The 15,715-nt window shown below is 35.9% G+C and overlaps 1 protein-coding gene across 3 annotated transcripts in view; it reads left to right on the plus strand.

The window, feature by feature from the left end:
* CUL2 (cullin 2) overlaps positions 1–11,853 on the plus strand; it is a 39,816-nt gene extending 27,963 nt beyond the window's left edge. For all 3 annotated transcript variants that reach the window (XM_071559912.1, XM_071559911.1, XM_071559913.1), the window contains 10 exons: positions 428–487; positions 855–983; positions 1,092–1,178; positions 1,661–1,813; positions 2,199–2,276; positions 2,895–2,961; positions 4,092–4,294; positions 6,785–6,886; positions 7,578–7,694; positions 11,241–11,853. In XM_071559912.1, coding sequence (XP_071416013.1) covers positions 428–487; positions 855–983; positions 1,092–1,178; positions 1,661–1,813; positions 2,199–2,276; positions 2,895–2,961; positions 4,092–4,294; positions 6,785–6,886; positions 7,578–7,694; positions 11,241–11,372 — 1,128 coding nt within the window. In that variant the 3' untranslated portion in view covers positions 11,373–11,853. The remainder of the gene's footprint in view (positions 1–427; positions 488–854; positions 984–1,091; positions 1,179–1,660; positions 1,814–2,198; positions 2,277–2,894; positions 2,962–4,091; positions 4,295–6,784; positions 6,887–7,577; positions 7,695–11,240) is intronic.
* Positions 11,854–15,715: the final 3,862 nt, after the last annotated feature.

Genomic DNA, 15,715 nt, shown 5'->3' on the forward strand with positions numbered 1-15,715 from the left:
ACATGCAGTTGATACAAGCTGCTGTTGCTGTGCCACTTCTGAAATCTGATTTTATCTGCAATTACTTCTAAGTTTCTTTCCATCCATACTTTTGGATCATAATATTGCTGTATACCAAAATGTTCATTCTTTTGCAAAGTTTCTAATCAGAACTTAATTTGTTCTCCCGTTTTCTGTAATTAGCTTCTGTTCCTCTGCTCTTTCCACTTTTTCTTAACTCTCAGCTTAGAAATGTTTAACAACCAAATTCTCACATGACATTAAACCTCTTTATGTAGTGTTTCTTTTTTGATTCTCTTTTGTGTGGTTCAGTTTTATAGTGTCTCAGATGGTCTTTGCCCTGAGCATCATTTTACTTCTTCAAATGTCATAAAAGAAAAAGGCTTGTCATTTACAATTTTTCTCTGTGCTCTGTGTTCCTATGTAGGCTTTGACATCAGTAGTTAACTATAGGGAGCCCAAGTCAATCTGCAAAGCACCTGAGTTGGTAAGTGAGACAAGTAGAAAGTAATAATTCTTGTTTATAACTGTCAAATGAATTGTCATAGGGTCCATCACATCCACTTCTCACACTGGGTCACACTCATGTGTGTTTTTCAGTAGTAACAGCTTATCTTGCACACACATTTTGTGGGTGTAGAGAATTGCTACAGTTCCTATTTTTTATATAAATTGTATTTTCTGTGGATTTAGAATGTATAGTTTTCCCATGAATATAGCCCTTGTAATAGAACCGTAGACTGTGATTTATTTCATGTTTGAACTTTGTGTAGAAGTTTGGAGTACCTTGGCATACATTTGTTCTCAAGCTTGACAAGTAGATTTGGGTTTGATTTTTCTTTTTTTAATTTGAGCTGGCCAAGTACTGTGACAACTTGTTGAAGAAATCAGCAAAAGGAATGACAGAGAATGAAGTAGAAGACAAACTTACAAGTTTCATTACTGTTTTCAAATACATTGATGACAAAGATGTATTCCAAAAGGTAACTGTTTATATTCAGTAAAGGTTAAAATGTTACACTTAAAGCACACTTGAAGAATGGAATTATGCTTCTTAAAATCCACATGTCTGGTTTGTTTTTTTTATGCAGTTCTATGCCAGAATGTTGGCAAAAAGATTAATTCATGGTTTGTCAATGTCTATGGATTCTGAAGAAGCCATGATAAATAAACTAAAGGTAATGTAATATTCTTCTAACACAGAATAAACAAAGGAGTGTGTAGTGTTGAGAGGGAGCAGCAGAGGGTGCCAGAGGTAACTTAGGATTCAGTGGGTCTGTTTGCAATAGCTAAGATGAAAAACCAATTGGTCATGTATCACCAAGATATGTGAGATTTTTATTTAATTTTGGGTAGTTTTTTTAGGTGGGTTAAATAATTCATATTAACATTATAAAAGTACTTAGGACTTTCACAGACCATGTCTGTCTTTAAATTTTACAAATTAACATTGTTCATATAGATCATTGTGTATAAAATGAAACTAAGGTTAACTTGATAATTTTATTTTGCTGTGTTTATTTTCAATTGTAACTAGTGCTTTCTGTAAATGTACCAACACTTCTGCTGACTAGATTTTCATATTGTAGTAATGAGTGGGCATAATTTATATGATAAGGACTGTTTTCATTGTGAAACCTGTTGTAATATTTCTTCACAGCAAGCCTGTGGTTATGAATTTACCAGCAAGCTCCATCGAATGTATACAGACATGAGTGTTAGTGCCGATCTCAACAACAAATTCAACAACTTTATCAAAAACCAGGACACGATTATAGATTTGGGAATTAGTTTTCAGATATATGTTCTACAGGTACTAATGTATGTTTATTACTACTGAGTTATTTGTACTTATTTTTTTATGCTTTGATAACAAGTGAACAATTTTTCTATCTAGGAATATTTTGTCTGGAAACTGATGCCTTGTGATCATTGTGGAGCAATTTATTTTCCTAGTGATGCTTTTTAAAATTAACCCAATAGCTCCCTAAACAACAGGGATATACCTTGTGCTTTTAACTTTAATTAATACCTCACTGGGATGTGCATAAAAAACAGTAAAAAATGGGCAGTAAAAACTCTGGGATCAGTTGATTGTCCTTATGACATAACAGGGCATTATAGATCTGCTTAAGAGTGTTATTTTTTATTATTGTATGAAAATGTTAATGCTTTTATTTTTTCCCCAATACCTTTAGGCTGGTGCATGGCCTCTAACTCAGGCTCCTTCTTCTACATTTGCAATTCCTCAGGAACTGGAAAAAAGTGTACAGATGGTAGGTTAGTAGGAGGCTTCTTGTGAACATGTGGAAAATGTAAAATAACTCCAAATAAGAGCATCACGCTTGACAGAGAAAAACCTGAGTGGCTTAATTTTGTTTGTAAATAGTGGGTGTCCTGTTTCCAGTCCACAGGAAGTGTGGAAGGGTCACACAAATACCTTAATGAATTTATGTATGTATTTGCATATCTTTATTTTTCACATCTCTCTTCTACACTTTGTGATTGCTGAGAGAAATGTTTAATAAATATACTTAAACAAACTGGGTTGGTTCTTCCTTTAGAACCAATTCCAAATATTTAAAGAAAAGAGGATGCTGTTACTAGTATTAAATCTGAACAGATTTAGTAGCAGATTAAGATGCAAATAGAGGTTTCTTTGTCTTGTATTTCATAGAAGCCATTCAAAATCAAGCTTTGTGCAAACTTCTTTAAAGCTAATTTGATGATTTCTCTAAGCAGTAAAGGTTTTACTTTGGCCAAATACTCTTTTCTTATTTGATTATTTCTCCTTTGTGTTTCTCCTAGTGTTTCTTCACTAGGGTGGTAGAGTGATAATAAACTATTGTAAGTAGTTATGTGTGTGCCTAATTGAAGTTCATTTTGTTTTGCAGTTTGAATTATTTTACAGTCAGCATTTTAGTGGAAGGAAGCTTACTTGGTTACATTATCTTTGTACAGGTAAAAATAAGTGCTTTGCTAAACTTATGATCTATACAACTGACAGTTATTTGCTAAAAGTCCTTTTCAAATGGCATCAGACTATGGAGTTGAAACATTGTGTTGCATGTAAAGTCAATACATTATTTTGCATTATAAATTAGTTTAATTTTTACTGCTTAGTATTTCCAAAGTTTTATGTTTTGTAAACTTGTATATGTTGCCTGCGGTTTATTAAATCCAAATAAAACTAGAGTTGTATGTTCCTAAATACAAAACAGCACTACATAACTGCCGAGTTAATAAAAATTACCCTGGAATTGTTTCTGTAGTATAGATGAGTATTAAATAATTTCAGGAATGCATATTATACTGTTTTAATCAGGTGTGTATCGAAATAAATACATATTTATATTTATTGCATAGGAGTATATGTTAAAAACATCTTAGAAGATATATATTGTGTTATAGTTTCTTTTGGTGAGTATTAGTCAATCATGTTGTATTCAAGTGCTTTCAGTATCAGGTTTTAACAGCTGAGCACCACAACATACTACGTGGAGGTGCAAACCAGACTAGCATGCAATACAATGTAATGAAGATCTAGTTCTGATAATAGAAGGGTGCTGTTAACTCACACTCACCTTTACACAGAAAATCTAAATCTGCTTTCAGGCAGATTTCTTCAGTGCTTTTTGTTTTTCCTGGCAATTTAAGGAATGTAAGAATATGAAAAATTTTGCGTGGACAAATCCTGTATTTTGTTTTTAAATCTTTCCATAGAACAACTTGCTCGTAATCACTGTTCTTTGATTCTTTGTAAGACATTATAAATTGAAGTTTAAGCATTTTGAAGGTTATGCACTGCAGTGTATTGAGGCTATTTGGAATTTTTATTTTTATTATTATGTTATATTGCATTGTTCAAAACCACTGACGTTCTAGTATTCATAGTTAGTCAGAGGAGTTTTTTTGTTGTAGACCACATTCTATATGTGTAAATTCACATCAGTTGCCATCATCCCATTTGAAGTGTTGAATGCAAACTTGAATTGAATGTCTGGAAATGTATGAGGAGCTCTAGTAGTTAAGCTTTAGATGATTTTTCATCACTTTCCATCAGTTTATTAAATACTATTGTATCATTACAGGTGAAGTAAAAATGAATTATTTGTGCAAACCTTATGTAGCCATGGTCACAACATACCAAATGGCAGTGTTGCTTGCCTTCAACAACAGTGAGACTGTCAGTTACAAGGAGCTTCAGGACAGCACACAAATGAATGAGAAGGAACTGACAAAAACCATCAAATCTCTGCTGGATGTCAAAATGATAAACCATGACTCAGACAAGGTATGCCATAAAGATATAAAAAAGTTTCATATTTTCAGTCTCGTCGTTATGGTATTTGTCAAGTGCTTTTTTTAATATAAAATAATCCATTGTTTACTGTTGAAACTGTTTATTATTGACCCTTGTGAACAGTTACAAATTAATAAGGAGGAGCTTGGAGGAAGTAGACTGTCATATAGGCTTTCCGTCCCTATATCAGCATAGTCTGCTGAAAAGGTAATAAAGCTGAGACTGTTTATTGCTTCTGTTGCATTTCACCCTTGTGGCTTTGGACTCACCACTGTTTGAGGCGAATACACCCCTTTTCAAGTTGTACTGAATCATAGGAAGGAGCCTGAGTTGTCAGAGTCTCACAGCGATCCTAAAAAAATGTTTGTGGGATTAAGAGACTGAAAACAACAGCAACCAGGTTTTTCCTTGCTGACAGACTACAGGAGGAGGAGAGAGTGAAAGGAAAGTTTGTTTGAGAGGATTTTTGCTGCAATTTGCCAAACTTGAATTTCATGGAATTTCAGTAATATCTGAGATTTGTTTGTGGTTAAGGCAATGGTTGGTACAGGTTCTGTTTCTGACTCTCTCATCCTTCTGTATGACCTATGTGAAACCAATTACCCTTTTTCCCATACAGCAGAGGACTCAGAGGTCTATTAAGTAATAAACACTACCAAAGTGCCTGTGCATCCCATACAGACATTAGCATGTGCTTCCAGCTAGCCCAGTAAGCTCACTATTGAGACAGTATCAGACAAGAGATTCTGAGATAAGGTGTTCAGCTGGCTTACAAGAAGAATTCTAAAGCTGTTCTGATAGCTGCTTTTGTTTTTAACCAGGAAAATGTTAAGAAATGGAAAGTGAGATAACAAGGAAGATCTGATGCTTGGCTGAAGCATAGGACATGCTTCCAATATCTAGAAATGAGCTCAGGTTGGAACAATGGCTGGAAAGATGTCTGTTAAACTATGGGTCAAATAAAACACTGGGAGCTATTACAGAAAACAGTGAGACCTTTCATAATCTTAGAAAATTGTCCATTATTTAAAGGATTTGCCTTTATTTATGTCTGTTGTATAAGGTTTACCCAGTTCCTTTAAGTATATGTTATTGAAGAGGGAATGATACAGCTTTCCAACCCATTTACCACTGCATTTTCCAGTTCTTTGCCTTCCAGACTATTGTATTCAAGCATCTTTGGTATTTCTGTTTTCTTTGCACTCCATTCAGCAATGTGATAGCAGATCTGTAGACAGTCTATCAGATTACTTATTAAATACACAAGTGACCTTCAGTGGCTTAAGCAGTGGAATCCAATACACAAACTTCTCTTTACCTGTGTCTGAGTGTTGTGGTTTCACCCCAGGTGGGACCCAAGCCCCAACAGCCTCTTGCTCATTCCCCCACCAGCAGCATCAGGGAGAGAAGGCAGGGGGTAGAGATGAAGAACACAAGCAGCTTTTGGCAAAATATTTATTGGTTCATTAGAATCATGCTTTTTGATTTCATGCTCAATACACAATTTATTTTGGCTTATATTCAACTGTGTAAGCAGAATAATGCTAAAACTTATTGTTAGCCTGTGTTTTTTGTTATCTGTTGGTCTCTCCCCTTTCATGTTAAATTTTCTATATTATACCTGGTGACCTGGTTTTTATTTTTATTGTAACAGAATTATTTGTTGCAGAATACAAAATTAGAATTAATATTGTTTTGAGTGCATATTTAGTTAAATATTGACTGCGTTTACTGAAATATTTGCTCTTCAGACAGTTTGCCAAGATTCTAAGGTCTCAGAAGCCCAGTAACTTTATTCTGCTGGAAACTGGTAATACTTGTACAGACTTTTGCCTGGAAAGTGCAAAGATGGGTCCAGTCATCCTGTTAGTTGAAAGTAAAGGTGTTTTGACTGCAGGGAATAGTTAGCATTTATTGAAAGAAATGGACTTTTACATGTGGAAAAAATCAAGATTCTGACAGGGAAAAATTAGAATCGTACAGATAGATGTGGAACTGTGGAAGTTACAGTTTGTCAGCTGTTTCTGCTATAACATAGCAAAATGCTTAGATGTTTTCCCTTAAATTCTGGAAGGTAACATTAGTAATAATTGTGAAAGCAAGAGCTCCCTCTTGAGGTTCTGCCATAAATAAATGCAAATCCTACTTTCTTTGCAGGAAGAAAATGAGTTTAAATGGAGAGTGTTTGCAATTAAAATAAGCTGTCAAAGTATTAAAAGAGAAATTGCTTTAATCATATTGACTTGTTAGAAAAATTTATGTATCATACAGTTCTTCAGAGTGTTTTCTGAAATAGAGTTGATTTTGATGTTAGTTAAACTATAGCATAAAAAATTGACCTGGTTCAAGTGGCATTTTGGAATTTCCAACTACAAATCTGAAATTGTTCTTATGTGTGTGAGATCCTAACTGACTTTTCAAAAAAATTGTTACCATTTTCTGATTCCATTTCTGATTTTTAAAAAAGTTTCTTCATTGCAGGAAGATATAGAGGCAGAGTCTACCTTTTCATTAAATATGAACTTCAGCAGTAAACGAACAAAATTTAAAATTACTACATCAATGCAGAAAGACACACCACAGGCAAGTATTCTTTGGTGTTTCCAGCTTGAACAGCTTACAATATTTATTTTTCTAAAATGGAATTCATATGTGTTATTTTGGTGTAAGCAGATGTAAGATTTACATTGCCATAAAGAAATGTTGTAAATTTAAAGCTTAAGCACTGCAATTTTTTTTGTACTTAAAATATAGGCAGGAGAAGATGAAGTAGGGGACAAGCAGGTAGAAGGAAAAGATAAACAAAATATACCTAAAGAAATTGATGTTTAGGTTGTCTTGTCTCATGAGACTTGTTTGTTGGTGGTTTTTATAAAGGCAACTTATTCCGGGAGCAGCAGAGCCAATCAACTTTTCTTATGGTTTTATGTCTTTTGACAAGTAAAATTAACTCTTCTGTTGATAATCTGTGTTCCCTCTGTATCTCCTAAGACTCAGGATTTTGTACAAGATACGTATGTGCTGCCAAACCGAATACATCATAGTACATTCTGTCTGCCTTTCTCCTTAGCAAAGATGTTTTGGATGCCTCTTTCCAACCTTCCTACTGACTTTCTTGACATCTGGTATTCTTGATTTATGGAAGTGCTTTACCTGCATTTTTCTATTAGCTGGCCACTTTTAGCAAAGTAAAAAGTATTGGTTCTAAATCTTTTTATGAAGTGTTTATTTGTCTTACTATATTTTAAACGTTACTGTTCTTCCTATGTCACAGGAGATGGAGCAGACCAGAAGCGCTGTAGATGAAGACAGGAAGATGTACCTGCAAGCTGCTATAGTCCGTATCATGAAAGCACGTAAAGTGTTGCGACATAACGCTCTTATTCAGGAGGTAAGAGGAAGTCCTGCTTTTGAGCATGGTTTGATACAAATCCTCCAGATAGCTGGGTAAAACATCTGACCACAGAACTCTTCCATGTCAAAGCTAATACCCCAGGGAAATTAGTGAGAATTTCCTTGGGATCTACTTTGAACTGCACTACTGAAGCACTAGCTGGGATCCCTCAATCCTGTAAATGTGTGTTAGCACTAGAACATGAAGTGCTTGCTCTCTCCTGCTGGTTGGCTCTATGCTAACAGATGCTGTATCCTATAGGAGTCAGTGCCAGAGCAATAGACTTTGTTGAAAACCTGAGTACGGATATTCTTGGTATGGAATTTTCACTGAAGCACCTAGCCAATCTTTAATCATTATTATAACTCATGGCTTAAAATTTAAGAGTTATCTGAGTAGGGAGACGTGCACTTCTTAATCTCCCTTTTCCACTAAATGGTACAATTTTCTAGATTTTTTAGATTCTACATTAGTAGTCTGTGAACTGTCACAGACTGGCTAAGAAGAGAGTGCTATTTCTTTAGTTTTTCTCCCACTTACCCATCTGCTGGCTGCCTGCCTAATTGTATTTCTCATTCCAGCCTAACCTTTGCTCCCACCAACCAGTTTTTCAGCCTTCCAAGGCGTTCTTTCTTCAGTCTAATTCACTCTTGTGTCCCAGAGCCTTGCTGGGTAGCCTCAGAGTAGAGTGGTGGGAGGGGGAATAAAGATTCCTGCTTTATTTGACCATTTTGAGCATGCAGGTGGAGAGGCATTGCATAATTTGTGGTATGGAAGAAACAGTTTACCACACCCACCACTTAATTTTTATTTCTTAAAAAATATAAGGAGCTACAGAGAGTTTGTAAGCTCAGAGCTTGCAATGTGAGATATCTTAAAGGTTTTGGATATTGAAATAGTTCTTTTTTAAACAAATACAGTGAAAGAAAGCTTAATTTAAGAAATCTGATTCTGAATATCTGAAAGGTGAGACAGTGTAGGTCATGATTCTTCTCAAAATCTTTGGCTATTTGGTTTCCAGTTATTTAAATCATCCATGCAATTATGATGAAATCTTGTAAGAATGTACAATTAAAGCTAGAAAACAGTAGGCAAGCCCTGTTTCATCTTTTTATTCTCCTCACTCTGAAATTATTGGAAAAAGATTTCAAAATGTCCTTTGCCTCACACTAGTTTATAAAGGTGAAATAGATTACAAATTTTTCTTTTTGGAAGCATATCCTTTCTGTTGCTTCTTCCTTTGTTTAACAGAAAGGCCACTATCTTATAGGCCTCTGCTGTCTTTTGCTCTTGCAGTGATCTTGCAGAATAGTCTTACTAACATCAGGAGCTTTTTCTTCAGCTTTCCAAAAAAGGTGGATATTTTGATGGTTACGCAGTTAGAAACTAATTAAACAGTGCAGTTGTGATATTGCTACTAATTCTGGTGACATTGTTACTGTCATCATGCTGTTTATATACATATATAATTTATTCATTTAAATTTTGCTGTCTGACTTCTTGAGTAGCAATGTCTCTGTTTAAAAAGAGTGTTTCCTATGAATAGTTAGTATTTTCTCACTTCATTAATATTTTTTTCTTAGCTATAAGATCAGGATTATACTGTTAGAGATATGATTGAAAGACTCCTAGCCTTAATGTAGTTAGCTCTGCTTCTAATAGTTGGACTACAGCCCTACACATTTCTTTTAGGGTGAGGTGTCCAAGAAAATACTCCAGGCCCTTGGTAGACCTGTGTTGTCAACATGTGGTCTTTGCCGAATTGTTAGTTGTGTTAGATACGCCCTGATAATTTCAATTCTCTTTCTGTGCTGCAGTCACCTGCAGGACGAGGTAGCATTTCCCATAAAATGAATAAATCCATGGGAGTAGTGGAGGGGAAAGGTCAGTGCAGTCATTCCCAGAACTTTTTTATTCTTACCTTCAGGTATTTGTATGCATCCTTCTTATTTTTATTACCTTTGATAAAACAACAACAAACCAGAAAAACCCTCTTACCAATACAAAATTCTGTCTTTTGCTCTCTCTGTCCTAAGTAAATACATGAAGTATGATGATGACAACCAGTTTGAGTGTAGGGCTGAAGTTAGGTGAAATCTGAGCAGATCTATTAGCTTGTTAGCACCCAGTTTCTCCCCATTTGTGCTGCTGTGGAATGTACCAGACCCTTGGCTGCAAGCCCAACAAAACTCGCTCTTTTGAGCTTTTTGTTTGCTTTGCTGGGTGAGTTCCACCTGGTGACTTTTGTTGGCTCACTCAGGGCCCCAGCAAATTCCAGAGCTGGGACAAAGCCAGCCATGAAAAGTTGTAGAGAAACAGGAAATCCAGCTGAAATAAAAATCACTTTCTTTACAGAATAAATTAAAAACTACAGGCAAAATATGTTATGACATTTGAGTAGTAAGATATTTTCTTTGAAAAATTGTCCAAGTTCTAGTTTTGCATGTTCTTTTACTACATAAAATTTCCTATTCTTCTCTACAAGAGAATGGGCAAAACTGAGAACCTAGTAAAGAGACATCTAAAATTTTGCCTGCAGTGGCAATTTCTCCCACAATGCAAATATAGATTTGTTTTTACAATAAATAACTTAATGCATGTATTACAAAGTTCCACCATAGGCAGATGAAACTTAGAATCATAGAACCATAGAATCGATTGGGTTGGAAAAGACCTCTGAGATCATCAAGTCCAACCCTTGGTTCAACTCCAGTCTGTTTACTAGATCATGGCACTCAGTGCCACATTCAATCTCAGTTTAAAAACCTCCAGGGATGGGGAATCCACCACCTCTCTCTGGGCAGGCCATTCCCATGCCTGATTACTCTCTCTGTAAAGAATTTTTTCCGTCTCCAACTTAAATTTCCCCTGGCAGAGCTTGAGCCCATGCCCTCTTGTCCTATTGCTGAGTGCCTGGGAGAAGAGACCAACCCCCACCTGGCTAGAACTTCCCTTTAAGTAGTTATAGACAATGATGAGGTCACCTCTGAGCCTTCTCTTCTCCAGGCTAAACAACCCCAGGTGCCTCAGCCTCTCTCCACAGGACTTGTGCTCCAGTCCCTTCACCAGCCTTGTTGCTCTTGCCAAATCGTGAGTCTGTCTTCAGTGACTGAAGAAAGAGAGGTTCATCCTGATTGTCTCAAATTATATAGGAAAGAAGATCAGTGTTATAGGAACTCCACTGTGATAATGGTGAAGAAATGTGTTAATATTAGGTTGATTTTTAACATGGGTATTTGTCTTCATCTGTACTGTTACAAATGAGGCAACCAAGAGGAATGAAGCAGTGTGGGTAACATGCAGCCAAACCAAGCAGTGAGCTCAGCAGTCAGTTTCAGTTCCAGCAGACAGTTTCAGTGTCCTGACACTAATGCATAAAAATGGGTTCTTCATTGTTATAAATTAACTATTCCAGAGTTATTGAATCCTGTGTTTAAAAGAAAAATATACCAAATTTACCTGAAAGCCCTTAGGAAATATTTAGATGGCATTTTTGATTGTGAAAAATAAAACTAACACAAAAACTGTGTCTGTCTCTTGCAGGTAATTAGCCAATCAAGAGCAAGGTTTAACCCAAGTATCAGCATGATTAAGAAGTGTATTGAAGTTCTGATAGACAAACAGTACATAGAGCGAAGCCAGGCCTCTGCAGACGAGTACAGTTATGTAGCATGATGTTGCTATCCTGCAGGTATGATTGTAAGGAGATCATTGCTGTCACTGTTTGGTGTGTTCCTGTGGGAAGAGGCAGGCCTGTGCCTCCATAATTGGTCACTTGGCAGCCCCTGTTTTTCTGCTGTTTACAACATCACCAGTGCCATGTCATGAGCGTCAATGAAAATGCCTATAGATATTTCAAGCTCATGTCACTATGACATTTCTTAAAACTTTACTAAGAGAATGAGTGAAGTATTGCTGAAATGTGGATAATTGGTTGGGTACCATGCTTTTTTTTCCCCCCTCCCCTTTCACGTTTGCAGTTGATGTTTTTTAATGTATCTTAAGACAAAGTAAAAAAAATCACACAAAAAACCTAAATATTGTAATATGACAGATAACCTAATAATTGTATCTACATTAAAATGTAAAAAAAAATGACGAACATGATACTGCTGCTTGTCAAATAAAAAAATAAAGTTATATAATGTGTCTCGAATGATTGTAGAGCTGGATATAGCATTAATGTCTGTAAATATTATTCAGGTTTGAAGAGTAAAAAATAGTGTTATGTGTTTGGGGTTTGGATAACCTCAGAAGTAGATCTGACGTAAGAGCTAATTTATATAAAACTGAATACCAGGTATGTCATGTTTGATGTGATTATAAAAAAATATTTATGGTAAAGTGCACATCTTGTTTTCTTGAGATTAGGCTGATTTACTTTCTTAGTGCCTGAAGGCCTACTGTGTCTTAATCTCACACTGTAGGAATATGTTACAAGAGAAAATAAACTGACATTTGAGGGAATTTAAGTAGTCTAGTTCACAAACAGTGAGGAATAGTTATCGCGAACATCAAAGATAGAGTTCAGTGGCTTGTGAAACCACCATCTTAATGGGAGAACAGTACCAGACTGGTAATTGAAACATGTTTTTTCACTAATGTATTGGGCAGAAACACTACATGGGTTGGTACCCATGTTTGTTTCCACATAAGCCTTACTGGCTTGTTTTTTGTTTTCCCTCTTGACTCATATGGTTGTTTTTATCATGTTTTGTTTTCCTCTGCCCCAATTAGATTTCCAGTTATTTGGGCGGGACAAGAGTTTTCCACGGGCTATTTCATGTCCTGTGTTGTTCATCAGGGTTGGTATGGTGACTGTTCACTCTCACATAAGAAAAGTATAATTTTAAAAGGTACTAACTCTACCACTGGAAGTAACTGGAGTTTAAGAGCATTGAGAGTTTGAACACGCTGAATCCCTGCTGCAGAGAAGAGTTTCCTCATGGCTATGCCTGCAATTATGACTGACAGCATAAATATTAAGTTAAATTTAAATGTTCTATTTTTGCCAAATTTTATTTGTGTGCATATAAAAATATATATGTAGATATGTACTATTTGCAATATTTTTTTAGATTGTGTGATAACATCTACTAAAAGTCCAGAGATCAAGAATTAATTTTAAGGGAAGAGATGCTTTGGAGGGAGCTTTTTCCTTTATTTTTCTTTTTCAAGTTCTTCACTGTATGAAAGGTTTCTCTCCAACTCTTAGATTATTGCTGTCTCTTATTAAGTGGCATTCATATGTTATCTGGAGAGTATAGGAAGCTTTCTGAAGTTAACTAGAAAATACATTAAGAAGTCGTAGTATGATTTTCTGATGTGAATTTTTCTGAGGATGAATAAAGGGCAATAAACAATGAAGGTCAGTAAACATTTCTTCCATATTTATGGTATTTTATCCCACTACACTAAGATACAGATTTTTTACATGGATTTATGTCTTAAAGAACTGAGGTTTTTTAACTGATTGTGGTATGGTGCAGTAGATCCTTGTCTCAAGTGTTAGTTTAGAGTTGTCTGTGTGTGTTGGGAGACATCAAAGGTGCTTATAGTGTCACCAAGTGTAGTAAACAGGAGACACATTAGCACAAATTTTGACAGGAGTGACTTTTAATCTGTTTCAGCGTGAAGCATATCTGTGCTTTATAAAAATAATTAATTGGTTATGACAAAAACAGGGGCATGTTCTATGACACAATACAAAAATTAGAAGAAATATTGCCTGAGTGTTTAATCATCAGGTCCTTTCTCCAGAAAACAAACTAACAGTAAGACCAAAGCATCTGGAAACAAATGTGTTTTGTCTTGTAACTTGTGTGTAAGTCAACAGATTTGAAGCTTGTTTCTGCATAAAAGGGTTAATAAAAGCTTTATTTAAATATAGATTGCAGTAGCAAAATTCTGAGGCTGAGTTTGAAAAAGGCTTGACAAATTTCTTTTCAGAATCGTTTCACAGACAACACAAGAACTTCACTGCTCTAGCCCAAACGTGCAAGGTTTTAGCAATACCTTATCTCTGAATTTTTGCATAGCTAAACCACCAAAAGTAGTATTTTGGGTTTTAGATAAGCATGCTGCTGAGTTGAGACATGTTTAGGGAGTTAAAAACATTCATATATTTCACTGCAGTTGGCATCCCCAGATAATGTGTTTCATAATTACACACAAACTCGGAATTTTTCTTGGGAAATGTGGCTATAGCTGGGAAACATTTTGAATTCTATCTTATAACTCACACCTTCCCCCTAAGGAAAAAAGTAGTACAAAGATTCAGAACTCTGTAGCTGGATTATGTCACTGAAATCATTGTTGGCACACAGGGACACAGCTTACAGTGTCGTGCTTCAGCCTGCAACCAATATATCTGGTGAGTGTCAGTTCCAAATACCAAGTGCTAATGGGGATAAACAGAGAGGGCAAATTGTAATAAAAAATATATCAAAAATGCTGTACAGTTTTAATTTTTCACTACAAGAAACTGGTATAATTGTACATTTTGTTTGTCATAAGCCTATTGACATGTATGACCTAGTTTATACGAAGCCATACAGCTGGTTCTGGAGACATAATGATTTCATACATCTCATACATGTCTAATATCAAAATGCATTTTACCCCTAGTACTGAGTGTTACTGATCATTCTTACACTAATTGAAAATATATTTCTATGATGTTTTAATTTGTCTTCAGATTCATTGCCTTGTTCTAGGAAAGTGTGTATCTGCATTTCAGTGTGTTCGTACACACAGGGCTGCTGGAGCTATGAGAGGTAATTAAATCACCATTACATAAGGAACTGTTTGCAAAGCAGATACTATCATTACTTTCTAAGAAACCTTTCAATGAGTACATCACTTTTTCAAATAAGCAGAGTGTGAACCCTTTCTAGGGCTTCCGAACCAGCCAGAAATCTGTGGTATTTTATACTAAGGAGGGCTATTGTAGCTTTGTGTGTCCTTCCTTCCACTCTTCCACTGGTGTTCTAAAAATTTTGGTCTCCTAATCTTTGATGTACTATTGCATACCTGGAACAGAAAATGGTGGATTTTAGGACTACGGAAGTAAGGTAGTATGGACAAAACACTTTCCATTGTCTGTATAACCAAGGCATCGGTTCTTTCAGTCTGACTTATCCAAAGAAATATTTGATATATTTGTGCTCAGTGGATACTTAAGGAGATTGTTAGGCATGTTCTCATGTGAAAGAGGCCTTGTTCTTGACATAATCATTGAATGACAAACACTGTAATTATCACCTTTTGGTGGGAGCTGGTGGTTCTCGTGTGTCAAACGGGGTTTTTCCAGCAGCTGACAACAGTAGCCATGTAGCTATCAACAGTTAGTGAAGAGGAGTGGTTTGAGGGCAGTCTTGAAACTTGGCAGGTCACTGTCGCCTGTCTTCTAGTGTTGGTTATAGAATCTACAACTTACTAGGTATATATGATAAGTGTAGTACTTCTCTGTTGGTTTTCCCCATTATGTTGAACAGTTTCAGTTGAGATTCATAAGATATACTCAGTCTTTTTTCTTAAAACTCTGCACATTGGTCCATTTTCCTTTCTTCTTTTCAGCCACCAGCTAAACAGAATTCATGGTCATCAAAATTTGAATTTGAGAGAATAAAAAAGTATGTCTGACACCCATGATATTGTGTAGACACATCTGTATGTTTGAAGCCAGTTCAGAATGTTTTATAGGATTTAGTTTAAGCAGTGCCAGGCATTTGGCCTCTTCACACTGATGACATACATGGAGTGAGGTGCTGCCTAGAGCTAATCAAGAGGAAACTGTCAGTGGAAGGGTATGAATGATCTGCTCACACTTATGCTTTGGAAGCTGCTCTAGAATGTAGCACGTCACTTGTTCTCTTCAGGGTTTTCTGTTTTAGAGAGGCCATAAGCGGTAATGCCAGTGGGCATTCAAGAAACAGAGGCCTGGCCTTTTTGTGTCTGCCCTTATTCTTTCCTTGATCAGAAGAGCGCCCTAGTCTTACCCAATAAGGCAAAGAAGG

This window comes from Pithys albifrons, chromosome 7, assembly GCF_047495875.1.
Source record: "Pithys albifrons albifrons isolate INPA30051 chromosome 7, PitAlb_v1, whole genome shotgun sequence".
Taxonomy (NCBI): Eukaryota; Metazoa; Chordata; class Aves; order Passeriformes; family Thamnophilidae; genus Pithys; species Pithys albifrons.